The 13,624-nt window shown below is 42.1% G+C and overlaps 3 protein-coding genes across 4 annotated transcripts; 2 read left to right on the top strand and 1 right to left on the bottom strand.

Moving 5' to 3' along the window:
* Positions 1–394: 394 nt before the first annotated feature.
* Positions 395–4,022, top strand: srprb (SRP receptor subunit beta). The gene is made up of 7 exons (XM_020088344.2): positions 395–711; positions 1,021–1,115; positions 1,224–1,301; positions 1,386–1,468; positions 1,982–2,118; positions 2,216–2,270; positions 2,863–4,022. Exons 1-7 carry the CDS (start codon positions 537–539, stop codon positions 3,071–3,073), a joined length of 834 nt encoding a protein of 277 aa, XP_019943903.2. The 5' UTR covers positions 395–536; the 3' UTR covers positions 3,074–4,022.
* wdr53 (WD repeat domain 53) lies at positions 3,683–7,106 on the bottom strand. Its single transcript, XM_020088343.2, has 3 exons — positions 7,011–7,106; positions 6,060–6,556; positions 3,683–5,980 (listed from the first exon to the last, which is right to left on the bottom strand). Exons 2-3 carry the CDS (start codon positions 6,546–6,548, stop codon positions 5,309–5,311), a joined length of 1,161 nt encoding a protein of 386 aa, XP_019943902.1. The 5' UTR covers positions 6,549–6,556; positions 7,011–7,106; the 3' UTR covers positions 3,683–5,308.
* Positions 7,107–7,918: 812 nt separating this feature from the next.
* Positions 7,919–12,629, top strand: neu4 (sialidase 4). 2 transcript variants are annotated; one of them, XM_069534336.1, is made up of 4 exons: positions 7,919–7,976; positions 10,220–10,463; positions 10,935–11,190; positions 11,446–12,629. In XM_069534336.1, the coding sequence occupies exons 2-4, from the start codon at positions 10,263–10,265 to the stop codon at positions 12,468–12,470; spliced, it is 1,482 nt and encodes a 493-aa protein (XP_069390437.1). In that variant the 5' UTR covers positions 7,919–7,976; positions 10,220–10,262; the 3' UTR covers positions 12,471–12,629. The 2 variants fall into 2 exon arrangements, with proteins under 2 accessions (XP_069390437.1, XP_069390438.1); XM_069534337.1 differs by lacking the exon at positions 7,919–7,976 and adding an exon at positions 9,158–9,252.
* Positions 12,630–13,624: the final 995 nt, after the last annotated feature.

The following is a 13,624-nucleotide window of genomic DNA, read 5'->3' as shown; positions in this document are numbered from 1 at the left end:
AGCTTTGGCGACCAATGTCTGAAATGATTTTTGAATACAGCAATATCAGTTATGGAAACCAATTTCCACCGAAAACTTGACTTTATACTTGAAATATACTTGTATTTTCTAAGGTAGACATGTAGAAAACAGATTAATGTATTTGGTTAAGGACAGATTATGTCGCACCTTGTTAAGTCCTATGAGACAAATTGTGATTTGTGAATATGGACTATACAAATAAAAACTGATTGATTGATTTTTCCCTCATAGTTTTGATTTCATCAACCAGATTTTAGATTCATTACATCATACTTACTCAAAGAACTCCCAAGCTCATTACATGAGACAAAATCAGAGAATACAATGACATGATTGTATTTTTGTTTCCTGGTTTTGTTCTGTTTCTGAAACTCAACCACAAACTGTGGGAATAAACTGGACATGTGCTGGACGACAGCGCCCCCTGTTGACACTACAGCCCCCGTACAGCCGTCAGACACAAGGAGACGTGTCCCACAGTCGTAGCAGGGCAGCGGTTCGCTTTACTCGGGCAGATGGAGGCAGGCAACACCGGGGGAAACATGGGAGAGGCAGCAGACGTGGAGATGGAAACGGCAGCAAACCCGTTTGAACCGTACATGGAGTCTCTCCGCCAGCAGCTGGAGGAGCAGGACCCGGTGTTTCTCATCGCACTGATCGTCGCCCTGGCGGTTGTTGTCATCACCTGTGGTAAGTTAGCATGCTAATGTTAGCTTAGCGCTCCAGGCCCTCAGCGTTAGCGCGCCTCGGCTACAAAGTGTTGCTGCAAGAGTTGTGCTGTTGTGTACGCAGCGGGTGCGGCTTTGTTGTTGTGTAATGGTTTTGGTTTTATAAAGGAATTAGCGCCTCAAAACCGTTCAGTGAGCTAGCAAGCTAAGTGCTAACTTAACTGTCAGTTGCTCAGAGCTCATTCAAACTGAAGCTTTGTGCTAACAGGCATCAATTTAGGATAAACATGAAAACGAGTCAGAGACAAACCTCTTCGTTTTCTCTCGTCAGTGTTTCTGAAGTACTTCCTGAGCAGTAAGACTGTCCGCAGCGCCGTGCTGCTGGTCGGACTGTGCGACTCCGGGAAGACGCTGCTCTTCAGCCGGGTGAGTCCCTGCGACCTGAACTAACCCGCCACGTTGTGCGCGACGGGACGATCTGCTCGGTTCAGACTGTGTGAGGCTGATGCTTCTCTGCTCTCCTTGTTTCCGCAGCTGCTGTCAGGGAAGTTCAAGCGGACACAGACCTCCATCACTGACAGCAGTGCTCCGTACAAAGCTAAAAATGACAAAGTGAGTCCTCCATTGTTCATCATCCCTTTCTTTCACGAGAAGCCTGGTTTACAGTTGTCCCCTGTCTCCATTCCATATGTTCAGGCCAGCACCTGGACTCTCATAGACCTGCCGGGACATGACAGTCTTCGCCCTCAGTACCTGGAGAAGTTCAAGTCTGCAGCCAGGTGAGAACAGGACAACGAGAACGGACAACACTCAAATATCAACACATTTTTGGACTTTTTGTGATTGTTTAGTCAATTAAAACTTCAGAAAGCAGTGAAGATTTACCACCACACTCCTAGAGACCATATTCTCAGAGTAAGTGAATGCAGCCAATTCTTATATTTGACAATGTGGAATCATCAAACATCCAGGGAGTCTGCAGAGGTCACTACTTTGAATTGTAGGCCTGAGAAAGTAGCTTTGGAACTGATAACTGAGTTATTTCTACAAACTGACTGGGAAAGATTATGTATATCGACTGTCTCTTTAATTTGACAGATCATTTCGTATTTTGAGGATTACTCTTTATTAGACTTCTTCGCCTTATTTTCAATTATAGGGATGTGTAAGTATTTGTGGGACTCTGATATTCTTTCATATGAGTCTTGACTTAAATTTTTGTAGTAGCTGCTGCTTAATTTTCTTGCCCAGTTTTACTGCTCTAGTATATCTATATATTTTTATCTCGTCAGAGCAATCGTGTTTGTAGTGGACAGCGCCATCTTCCAGAAGGAGGTGAGGGATGTGGCAGAGTTCCTGTACGTCCTGTTGACAGATGCTGTGATCTCCAGAAATGTTCCAGCCATCCTGGTGGCATGCAACAAACAAGGTGAAAAAGCTTTCTCTGCCAAAATAACATTCATTTCACTCACCTCACCCTGCACCAGAAACCAACTTGTTTTTTCACTGATGTCTTTGTCCTGCAGATATCACCATGGCAAAATCAGCTAAACTGATTCAGCAGCAACTGGAAAAGGAATTGTAAGTAAAATTCACTGTCATTTGTTATCTGTTATAAGATATACCTGGTTACCATCTATGTTTCAAACACCACACCTCTAACTTGTAACAGGCATTAAATACATATTGAAACAGCTGTCATAGAATGATTAACGTATGTTAAAGGTACAGTGTGTAGAATTTAGTGATATCTAGTGTTGAAGTTGCATGTTGCAGCTGAACACCCCTCACCCTCTCCTTCCAAACATGGAAAAGAACCTGTGGTAGCCTTTAATTGTCCTAAAAACTCAAAAGGTGTTTAGCTTGTCCAGTCTGGACAAATTTAAAAAAACATGGCGGCCTCCGTAGAGAGGACCCCCTCAATGTAAATATAAAGTATTTGAATATAAAGGGCCTTTTCTGGGGTAAAGAAAACTACAATTCATACAATTTAGATGAAACGAACCAGTGAAAACATCATGTGGATTATTCTACATTAAGTTTCTGCCAAATGATCCCTTTCACCTAAATCTTACACACTGGACCTTTAAGTCTCGTAGTTAACAGTAACTGTGTAGATTTATTGGACAAGTATCCACTGAAGACACTCTAACACTGTCTCATCTTCCCACAGGAACACCTTGCGGGTGACTCGCTCCGCAGCTCTCAGCTCTCAGGATGGCTCTGTTGGTGGCAGCATGTATCTGGGAAAGAAAGGCAAGGACTTTGAGTTCAGCCAGTTGCCCATGAAGGTGGAGTTCCTGGAGTGCAGCGCCCGCAGTAGCAAGGGTGAAGAGGGGGAGGCAGACATCCAGACCTTGGAGAAAAGCCTGGCTAAGCTGTAAAACAAGAAACTCAACATCCTCAGAGGCACAGACCTAAGATCAGATCACAACCGTGTCCACTGTCACCTCGATAATCAAAAGGATGGACTCATCCATCTCAGTGGAGGTCTGACAGGAGTCAGACACGGTCCTATCTTTACATGACATTAAAGTTAGAAGAACATTTGAGACATATTCAGTGAGAAAACACCAAAAAAGACTGAAAGCTCTGAGCTGTCAGTTTGCTCTGCAGTGCTGAGAAATGACCGTGTGCTTCTTCAATACAAATCTTACTGTGAACAACTATTATAACGCTTTATTTGAATTAGCTTAAAAGGATTTTCAGAAAATACATTTGTGGTTTGCAATTTCAAGAAAGTATCATAGTTTATTTTGCATTTTCTGTCTTTGCTCATCTGACCTGTGGAAACAGGTATGAATTGCATTTATTCATAAATTTGAACGGTCAGAGTTGTGCCTTTTTTTCTAGTGTTCTTAAAGAAAAGTGTTTTGCTTGTTTGCAGAAGAATGATGGTTTACTTGTGTGGAAGAATTTGCATTTGTAATGAATGTATGAATCTGTCGAGTCATAAAAGAATGACGTTTCTGGAGTAGCTGAGCATGTTTTAAAAAAACACACAATATATATTTGATGCTTGATATTGTTCAGAGGGTAATAGAAGAAAAGTTCCAGTGTAAGTGAAGACAAATCCATGTTGCTGTTGTTATGCAGTAAAAATACAGTCACACAGACTTGTTTAACCGTGTAACAGTAAACAGATTCAGCCTGTAAAGATTCTTAGGCACAAAATAGAATTTACTCATGTACAGAAAAAGATTTCATTGCTCTATCTATAGCATAATTACATGAGGGGTTTGTGGGGTGTCAGTTCACAAGATGCTACTTCACATTCATTTAAAAAACTGCACCACTGTTCCTCAGAGCAATTAAAAATGTGTTGCTGTGTAATCTGTGTTTTCAAATATCTTTCACTTCACCCAGTTTTATTTTCTGCCTGGCACCCGGTTGGGACACGTCCTCTTTTAATTCTATACAACACATCAGACTTGGTAAAACATGAAAAGCAGATTTCTTTTCATCTAACGTGGTATTTTCAGAGACCACCAACATGTAACATTAAAGAAAATATAATGAATCCAGTTTCAGACAGCAAAGTACGTTTCAAAGACATTTTTATAGGACCACACACACACCGAACCCCCTCTGAGCCAAATCAAACAAGTGAGATGGCATTAAAACGACTATACATGTAGTTAAACAGTGTTTTCAATCTATCTAATGTTTTAATCGCTGCTGTAAAGATCTACTAACAATACTGGTGCTGCACTGTTTCATTCATACTGTAGACAGTATACAGACAGTATATAAGGATTAACCTCATGTCAGCTACCCAACAGTAAGGCCAAAACATCTTAATCGCCCACTGGTGGCTGGCTGCAGTATTGGTAACAAACCCTGCCTCCTCCCTATCAGTGGATGTGACATGTACACAACTAAAAAGTCAAAATACAAGTTACTCAAGGATGTTTCATTTTTCCGGTAAATTTGCTTTTCATTAGTTATTTAAAGTTGAGACTGGATGTGCAGTTAGTGTGTGTATCGATGGGACCGCGTTACAGCAGCTCTATCTTCTATCCACTAATGCACAGACTCCAAATGATGCCATTTCTGCTACATGGCAGAGTTTATGTCCAGGATATTTTGACTTAATTTCTGGATAAAGGGGAAATTAATGCGTGTAGTCTATCTTTATATACAGTCTATGGTTCAGATGGTCATCTTTGGTTTTTGCCCTCAGTTCAGACTTATCAGACAATTTCTATCTTACCACTAGGTGCCTTCCTAAACTACCAAAACTCAGCTTATTCATTTCAACTAATAACTTCCCAATGAAGAGTCAAACAGATTGTGGTCTGAAAGGCTTATTTTTAGCATGATGAGTAAATTCTAACACAGCCGAGAACACAGTTGTATAAACCATCATCCTCTGTTACTGGGATCTTTTATTGGCTCTTAAATAACTTTGCTTTCATCAAAATTAACTTTTATAGATTACTTAACAACTTCTTTTACCAAACCTTCAGAATATCAAGGGTCATTAAGTGCAGCAGCTAACTGACTGTACCTAACACTAACAGCAGCACACAGGATTGTATGATCTGACAAAAAACAAGCATTTGAATGCAAAGCTATGACCAAAACAGAGCTTTAAGATCATGGTGTAAAGTGCATGACTAAAGATGAGACAGAGGGTAGACAGTCAGACTGCAGCTCTGATCAGCTACAACCACACAATGTTCTCCTTTCAGCACCCCGGGGCACAGCCAGTTCACCTTGTCCCCGTGACTGATGCTCAGTTTGGGCCCAGGCTTGTCGAAGTTCACATCCTCTGCGGCTGCTGCTTCATCCTCCACTTCAGCTTCTTCTTTCTCTGCTTCAGCCTTAAGTGGCGTCTCTGCTATGTCCTGCGATTGTTCTTTCCTCTTTGTCTTGTGCTTACCCTTCCTGCGTGGGGTCACTCTAGGTTTGGCTTTTCCCTCTGGAGCCACAACTGGGTGCTTACTGAGGTCCCACAGGGCGACTTGGCCGTCATTCCCCCCGGTGACCAGCCAGTACGGGTGGGAGGGTAAATGAACAAAGTGGGCTTGTGAGGCTCCCTGACTGTGGGCTTTCACTGCGCCCTGCTGCTCTAATTTACAGCCGCTGCCGATCCGCATCAGATGCACCCGACCGTCCTCTGCTGCACAGCCTACAATGTTCCCACAGCTCGCCACTGAAACGCAGTGAGCCAGTGGTGGGTTAAAAAGCTGACCAGGACGCTGCTGGTGATCATCCTCCTCCTCTGCTACATCCTGGAGGTTAAGTGTCCAAAGCGGGCGAGTCTTCTGCAGACCCCACAGCATCACCTGAAGAAACAGAAGTATTAAGGAGAGAAATGGAACAGAAGTTGATGACATGAATTCTGTACAAAGTCTCCTCTCTCACCTGCATGTCCAGTCCAGCAGACAGCAGATTGTTGGGTCTGTGAGGCCTGAAAGCCACAGACGAGCAGATGTTAGTGTGTCTGCGAAGAGTCCTGGACACTTTTCCCCCAGGAAGCTCCAGCACTCGCACTGCCCCAGAGTCATCAGCCACCGCCAGGGCTGAGCCTGTCTCATTTAGAGCTAAGGCATTGATCTCCTCTTCCCCCGCGCCCTGAAACTCCTCTACAGGGCCCCTCAGGTTCCTGGGGTCGAGGACGCTAACAGCATCTCCGTGAGACACGTACAGCTGGCCTGGAGCCGCAGGTGAGAAGACAACACTTGTGCTGTCCTCTTCACCAGGGAGGGTGAGTCTGCCTATGATAGTCCCTTCTTGGCTCCACACGGTCACCTCTCCGCCCTCTGAGCCTGAAGCGAGGAGGCCCTCAGGACCCGGAGAAGCTCCAACACATAGGATGGGGGTGGAGTGGCCCTCAGACCACTGCCTGGCCATGGTGACCCCTTCAAATATATAGAATATAAGTTAACAAGGAGAAGATCAACATGGCTGATGGTAAAAAAATATATATATTTCAGAGAAAATAATCATTATGGTATGAAAAGGACCATTGAGAAATTCAAATTAATGTTAATTAACTCGTGTTTTCTGACGGTTACTAGGATTTTAAATGGGAATAAACTCAAATGGAAAGCTTTACATTAGTTGACATATCAATTAGCAAGAGTTAGTAATAAAGAAGCAGAGGAAGAAAAACAAAGGTGAAACCTGATTAAACCAATCACTAACACAGTTAGCTCTGGCTAGGCTAACTCGTTAGCCTAAGAGCGAACATACAGCCTCACATTTAGCTGTAGCTCAGGCTGCAGTGACCAACATGTTGATGTACAGATAATCAATAATCTATATCGGTGCTGTGACATTATCGATCATGTAACAACCATAGAATTACTCTACCTTCGCGTGAGCAGCTACAACTTCAACAGGAAGACATGTGGGGCTGGGTCGCTGTTTGATTACGTCATAACTGTACACACTTATCACTGAGTGCAGTCTGACAGGCGAGTTTCTCATGCAGCCTTAAAATATATACTTTTTTCAACGAAGATTTTTTTTTTAACACTTACGTTTACTTAAATATAATAATATAACCTGAAGTATTCAACTGATAATAATTGTTGACTTTTGGAAGAATATCGGACATCTGTCTCCGCAAATAAAATATAATACTCTTGCATACGTTTTCAATAAGATGATTTACTAATGACATGGCTGTGTTTCTAATCAGGTAAATCAGAGATAAAAATGTTGATCAACGATTGAAACACACTTCAGGTTTTGCACTTTTTAAACAACAACAAAAAAGAGTTTTGAATTATATTACAAAGAAATCATAAATTGTTTTAGCCTAAAAGATGTTTGGGATCCCATAAAACATAGTGTATGTCCACCCCATGAGTACAATGTGTTATTATTATATAGGCACATTTTAAGAATCTGTGGACGAACAAGAGTCAAATCCAAGCTGTAGCAGTATTGCAATGACAATTACAAAGCATTATTTCATGCACATTCTCTGGAACACGAAAGGGAAAATCACAGAGGATGCATCATTGAGTCATTGTTCAGTGTGTGGCCCTCCTGTCCAGCGTTCACCTCCACAATGGCTGCTCTCATCGGATTCATCCAAAGCTCTAGATGTGATGAGTGTGGTCCATTTCTGGGTCAGTGAGCAGTGTGCCACATACTGCTGCAGTGAATAGAGGATGGAGAGAAGAGAGAGGTGATAGCTTTCAAACCCTCACCCCAAAACACACAAACACAAACACACTAACTACACACACTGTCAACCCAACATTCAAGTGCTGACACATACACTATGTCCTCACAAAGCAGCAGCAGTTCTCACAGAGCGTTGTCGGTGTAAGTACCCTGCAGCCATTTACCTTTTTCTGCTCATAACCTGAGCATTACATCCTCCATAATGTCGTTATATAGGGAGAACTATATAACTATAGAACAGATGAATACACACTGATGAGCTGTAAGTGTAAATTTGTCAGCTTTATTTCACAGTTTGTGGTCAGACATTTTGTCAGTCAGTTGCACAGCTCCTCTTCCCAAAGGCTTTTTCTTATTAATCACGCTTGGTTACACTTGTATGTCCGACGTTTGAGGTATGTGGCATCTTTTTTGGAGTTATATTCATTTTTAGGGAAGTGTGATTAAATTAAATAGTGTATATTGAAGATCTAAGCAGACTGAAAATGTAAAACAGGCAGATAAACTGTGATAATGCTGTTGTAAGGGTTGAGAAGACAAACAGAATCCACATTAGTCACAGATGAATTGCATGTTCAGAAACTGGATTTTTTCTGAAAAGTTGGGATTTGGAAATTGAATGTGTCTTGTGAAATTGGGTTAACTTGTTGCTCTTTTTTTGTCTTGTTCATGTCCCACATTATTTCTTAATCATTTCCCTGTATCTACTCCACTATACTGTCTTATAATGTCCTTTCCCTGCTGCAGTGGGAGGACATGCGTGTCCTTGGCTCTGCTTACCTGTCAGGCCACCGGTCCATGAAACACAAACACACTAACTACACACACTGTCAACCCAACATTCAAGTGCTGACACATACACTATGTCCTCACAAAGCAGCAGCAGTTCTCACAGAGTACTTACTTATGGGTACTTACTTATGCACCAAGACATGTTGCTAAAATAAGACAAAATTGTGAAAATTCACTATTTATAACAAAGACAATTGACATGAGTATATCTCGTTTTAGTGTAAAACAGTGTTGATGGGAGGGCAATATGTGCTGAATTTAATAGCTGTAAATATGGGAATAAAAAAGATTATATCTGAGAAAATTTCCCAGAAATCACAATTTAATTAAATCTCCATAAGAATGTAAACAGTAAAACATTTTTCACTGTATACCTGCAGCCATTTACCTTTTTCTGCTCATAACCTGAGCATTACATCCTACATAATGTCGTTATATAGGGAGAACTATATAACTATAGAACAGATGAATACACACTGATGAGCTGTAAGTGTAAATTTGTCAGCTTTATTTCACAGTTTGTGGTCAAAGTCAGACATTTTGTCAGTCAGTTGCACAGCTCCTCTTCCCAAAGGCTTTTTCTTATTAATCACGCTTGGTTACACTTGTATGTCCGACGTTTGAGGTATGTGGCATCTTTTTTGGAGTTATATTCATTTTTAGGGAAGTGTGATTAAATTAAATAGTGTATATTGAAGATCTAAGCAGACTGAAAATGTAAAACAGGCAGATAAACTGTGATAATGCTGTTGTAAGGGTTGAGAAGACAAACAGAATCCACATTAGTCACAGATGAATTGCAAGTTCAGAAACTGGATTTTTTCCAGAAATTGTTTTTTGGGATAAAAACTACATATCAGAACTAGATTCTGTTGCAGTATCTCTCAAATTAAAGTTAAATTAGACATGTATAATAACTGTAATACCCAAACACCTACAGCATTTGGATGAATCATATAGTCATGAATACATTCATGTACGGTTCAGAAATAGCACATGTATACAGTGAAAAATGTTTTACTGTTTACATTCTTATGGAGATTTAATTAAATTGTGATTTCTGGGAAATTTTCTCAGATATAATCTTTTTTATTCCCATATTTACAGCTATTAAATTCAGCACAGATTGCCCTCCCATCAACACTGTTTTACACTAAAACGAGATATACTCATGTCAATTGTCTTTGTTATATATAGTGAATTTTCACAATTTTGTCTTATTTTAGCAACATGTCTTGGTGCATCTACCTGTATTTGTTATAATAAGTAAAATTCTTGTTATAGGGTCACAATTTTTCAAGTCGTCAGGTGAATCCATTTAAACACTGAAACAGGCATTGCTTGCTGTGATCATATAAAGAGACCATTTCCTCACATGTCTTTGATTTTTGGCATTGGTCTCCTGCCTTATGCAGATCAATTGTCTGTCTTCCATAGTTATGGTATTTTGAACATGAAATTTCCTCTCTTGTGTTTTCCCCAGACAGTGTTGACTTGCTGAGCTGCAGTGACACTGAACATGTTAGAAAATGATCTTTTACTGGCCTGAATGAAGATTTCTGAGTTTATCTGATTCTGCTTCCTCTTTCCAGATAATTGGGAGCTGTACCCAGAAACGTCCACACATCAGAGAGCATGAAGATGCCCTATTTCCCAGCGAGGTCTGTGCTTTTCCACAAGGAGCCAAACGGGGTGACGTACAGAGTCCCGGCGCTGCTCTACCTGTCCCACTCCAGGTCATTCCTGGCCTTTTGTGAGGAGAGACTCAGCCCGTCAGACGCCCAGGCTCATCTGCTCGTCATGAGGAAAGGCACTTTCTACAGAAATTATGTGGAGGTGGGTTGCGTTTACTTGAAGACCGGACTCTGTTGCAGCTTAACTGTTTTGTGTTCATTGCAAATTATGTATTTATTAATTATTGAGCTCATGTAAATTCCTTTAACTTATGATCTGATTTAAGTGTCTGATTAAATTATTTTGGATTTGGATATCTTTTATCAATTGTGGGGTGGGACTGGGTCTCATTTTTGTCTCAGCAAACAAGCAGGAAACATATGGAAGGTCAGGGGTCTCCACAGTCTTTGACCTTATATTAGACAATGTTGTGTGAGTTTGTTTGAAGACAAAATAAATGAAGGAAACAGAATCAGAGACTGAAAAGTTGGGATTTGGAAATTGAATGTGTCTTGTGAAATTGGGTTAACTTGTTGCTCTTTTTTTGTCTTGTTCATGTCCCACATTATTTCTTAATCATTTCCCTGTATCTACTCCACTATACTGTTTTATAATGTCCTTTCCCTGCTGCAGTGGGAGGACATGCGTGTCCTTGGCTCTGCTTACCTGTCAGGCCACCGGTCCATGAACCCCTGCCCGGTGTATGATGAGTTCACAGGTACCCTCTACCTGTTCTTTATCGCTGTCCTGGGCCACACCTCGGAGTCATATCAGCTGGTGACGGGAAAGAACGTGACCCGGCTCTGCTACATCTCCAGCAATGATGACGGAGACACCTGGACAGCCGTCACTGACCTGACCAAGAGAGTCATAGGAGACACTATCAAAGGTCAGAGAAAAAGATATATTCATCCTAAAACAGATGTCCAATGATCAATTCTGATGGTGCAACATGTCCGACCCCATAGAAGAGGATCTGCTCTTAGTGAAGATATAAAGGGCTTGTTCTAAAGTAAAAACACACAATGATTACTCATTTCTTGTGCTTGTATAATAAACAACACTTTAAATATTATGTTTAATTAACATAAACTTGACCTAAAACCTGCATCCTTGCCCTTTTTCCTTCCTTCCTCTCTTGCAGAATGGGCGACCTTCGCTCTCGGCCCAGGCCACGGTATCCAGCTGAAGTCAGGCCGGCTGCTCATTCCTGCCTACGCTTACCACATCGAGTGCAAGGAGTGTTTTGGACAACTCTGCCAGACCACTCCTCACGCCTTCTGCTTCCACAGCGACACTCATGGGAGAACCTGGCGATTTGGCGAGGGGGTGCCGGGCCCGGAGAGCGTGGAGTGTCAGATGGTGTCAGTGGACGAGGAGGATGGGACTAACGTGTTGTACTGTAACGCTCGCAGCCCTCTCGGCTACAGGGTGCAGTCCCTCAGTCTGGATGATGGGGCTGTGTTTCAGGAGGGGCAGCTGGTGCAGCGGCTGGTGGAGCCTCGAAATGGTTGTCATGGTAGCATTGTTGGGTTTCCTGCCCCGTTACATGTGTGCCAGAGTCTTAACCAACAATCACTCCAATATACAAACCGCTCCAGACACTGGACATCCTACATGACCCACTCCAATCACACCATCTCCTCCACTCCTGACATCACCTCTGTCTCCACCAGCCCTTTGTCACCTCATCACGTCACTCCTCCAGATTTCCTCACCCCCACCTGGGTAGTATACTCCCACCCAACATGGACCACTGCACGCAAGGATCTGGGTGTGTTCCTCAGCCTGTTTCCCCGTGACCCAGACAGCTGGCGGGGCCCCTGGGTGATCTACGATGGCCCCAGCGCCTACTCTGATCTGGCTTATCTGGAGCTGCCCCCCTCACCTGGAGCACCGCCCGCTGTGGCCTTCGCCTGCCTGTTTGAGTGTGGAGCCAAAACGGCCTATGACGAAATCTGCTTTAGCATCTTCACCCTGTACGAGCTTATTGATAACCTACCAAGAGAGGGGCAGCAGCAGGATGACAGTGACGGAGGTAAGAAACAGGAGAATCAGGAGTGTGAGACAGGTCAGAGTAGCGATGCCCAACCTGAAACAGTTTTCCAGCCTGTGCCTCATGTGAAGAAGAGAAGAAAGAAGTTGACTGAGATGTGCTCCCTGTCTTAAAAGTTAGTTTCCACCAATAACTGCTTTCTACACCCAGTATATTCATCATTCAACATTTACAGAATATTGTTAAGAGTAGAATGACTGATGTGTTACTCTGTTTTTCAGTGAATTGTGATTTTCTAACATGTTAAGTGTCAATAAAGTTCACCCAACCTACTTTCTGCCCTACGTTGAATGCCTCCACCAACCAGTGCACTTTCCGGCTACATACATAATACGTATTTCCAGACTTATGAGGTCAACTGACCGCTGAACTCTAATGAGTTAATTTGTTAGTCTCAGTGAACAGACAGGCAGGCAGAAAGACAGACGGACAGATGGACAACCCGAAAACACTTGCAAGAGACAGGGGCTGAAAAACTATAAAATAAAATCAGTGTCACCACTGAGAGGATTTGTTGTAAACTGAACATCTTGGGGTTTTGGACTTTGCTTCGACAAACTAAAGCAGGATAGACTCTGTTAAGACGCCACTGTGCAAAACAACATCCACCATATCTGTGAAAGTGTTATCCACCTCATCAGCAGTTTGAAGAGTCCCAGGGCACTCTGTTTCTCTCCCTCTGCAGTTTCCTCTTCCTCTCATCACTTATCAACAGAACTCAGACAAACGTCTCTGAGCTAAACAGATAGTCGACAAAAACAATGTCACTGCAAGATCCAGTTGTTCTCATTTGACCCTGTGGGGGGATTGTTTGGTGAAGTCCTAAGATAAATTATGTGTTAATATTCTTGGTTTATCAAAAATAAAATCACATTATCTTGGTTTCATTCCATGAAGAATTTTAATTTTACAATGTAGATGTAGATTTGAGAACACAAAGTTTAAGCTGTGGTCTTGATGTTGCTTAGATCAACTCAACAGCATTATTATGTCCATAAAGGACAATATTTTGACCACTGTCCACTGGTTTGTTTTTCAGAAGCAAAAACTACTGAATGAATTTAAATGAAACTTGGTGGAAGACTGAGACATGGCCCAAGAAAGAACCCATTAAGTGTTGGTGTAGATCAGAGGGAGACAGTTTTAACTAACTCAAATTACCAGGACGTGTTCATTAGGCTTCAGAAACACAATGTGGAGCCAGAACAAAGCTGCAGCTCATCAGGTTCTCACATGCGTCAAGCGCAGCAGCTGTACTGAGATAACT

The sequence above is a fragment of the Paralichthys olivaceus genome, chromosome 11, assembly GCF_024713975.1.
Source record: "Paralichthys olivaceus isolate ysfri-2021 chromosome 11, ASM2471397v2, whole genome shotgun sequence".
NCBI classification, from domain to species: domain Eukaryota; kingdom Metazoa; phylum Chordata; class Actinopteri; order Pleuronectiformes; family Paralichthyidae; genus Paralichthys; species Paralichthys olivaceus.
Note: the sequence above shows the minus strand (reverse complement) of the source record. Positions and strands in the feature narration are given on the sequence as shown.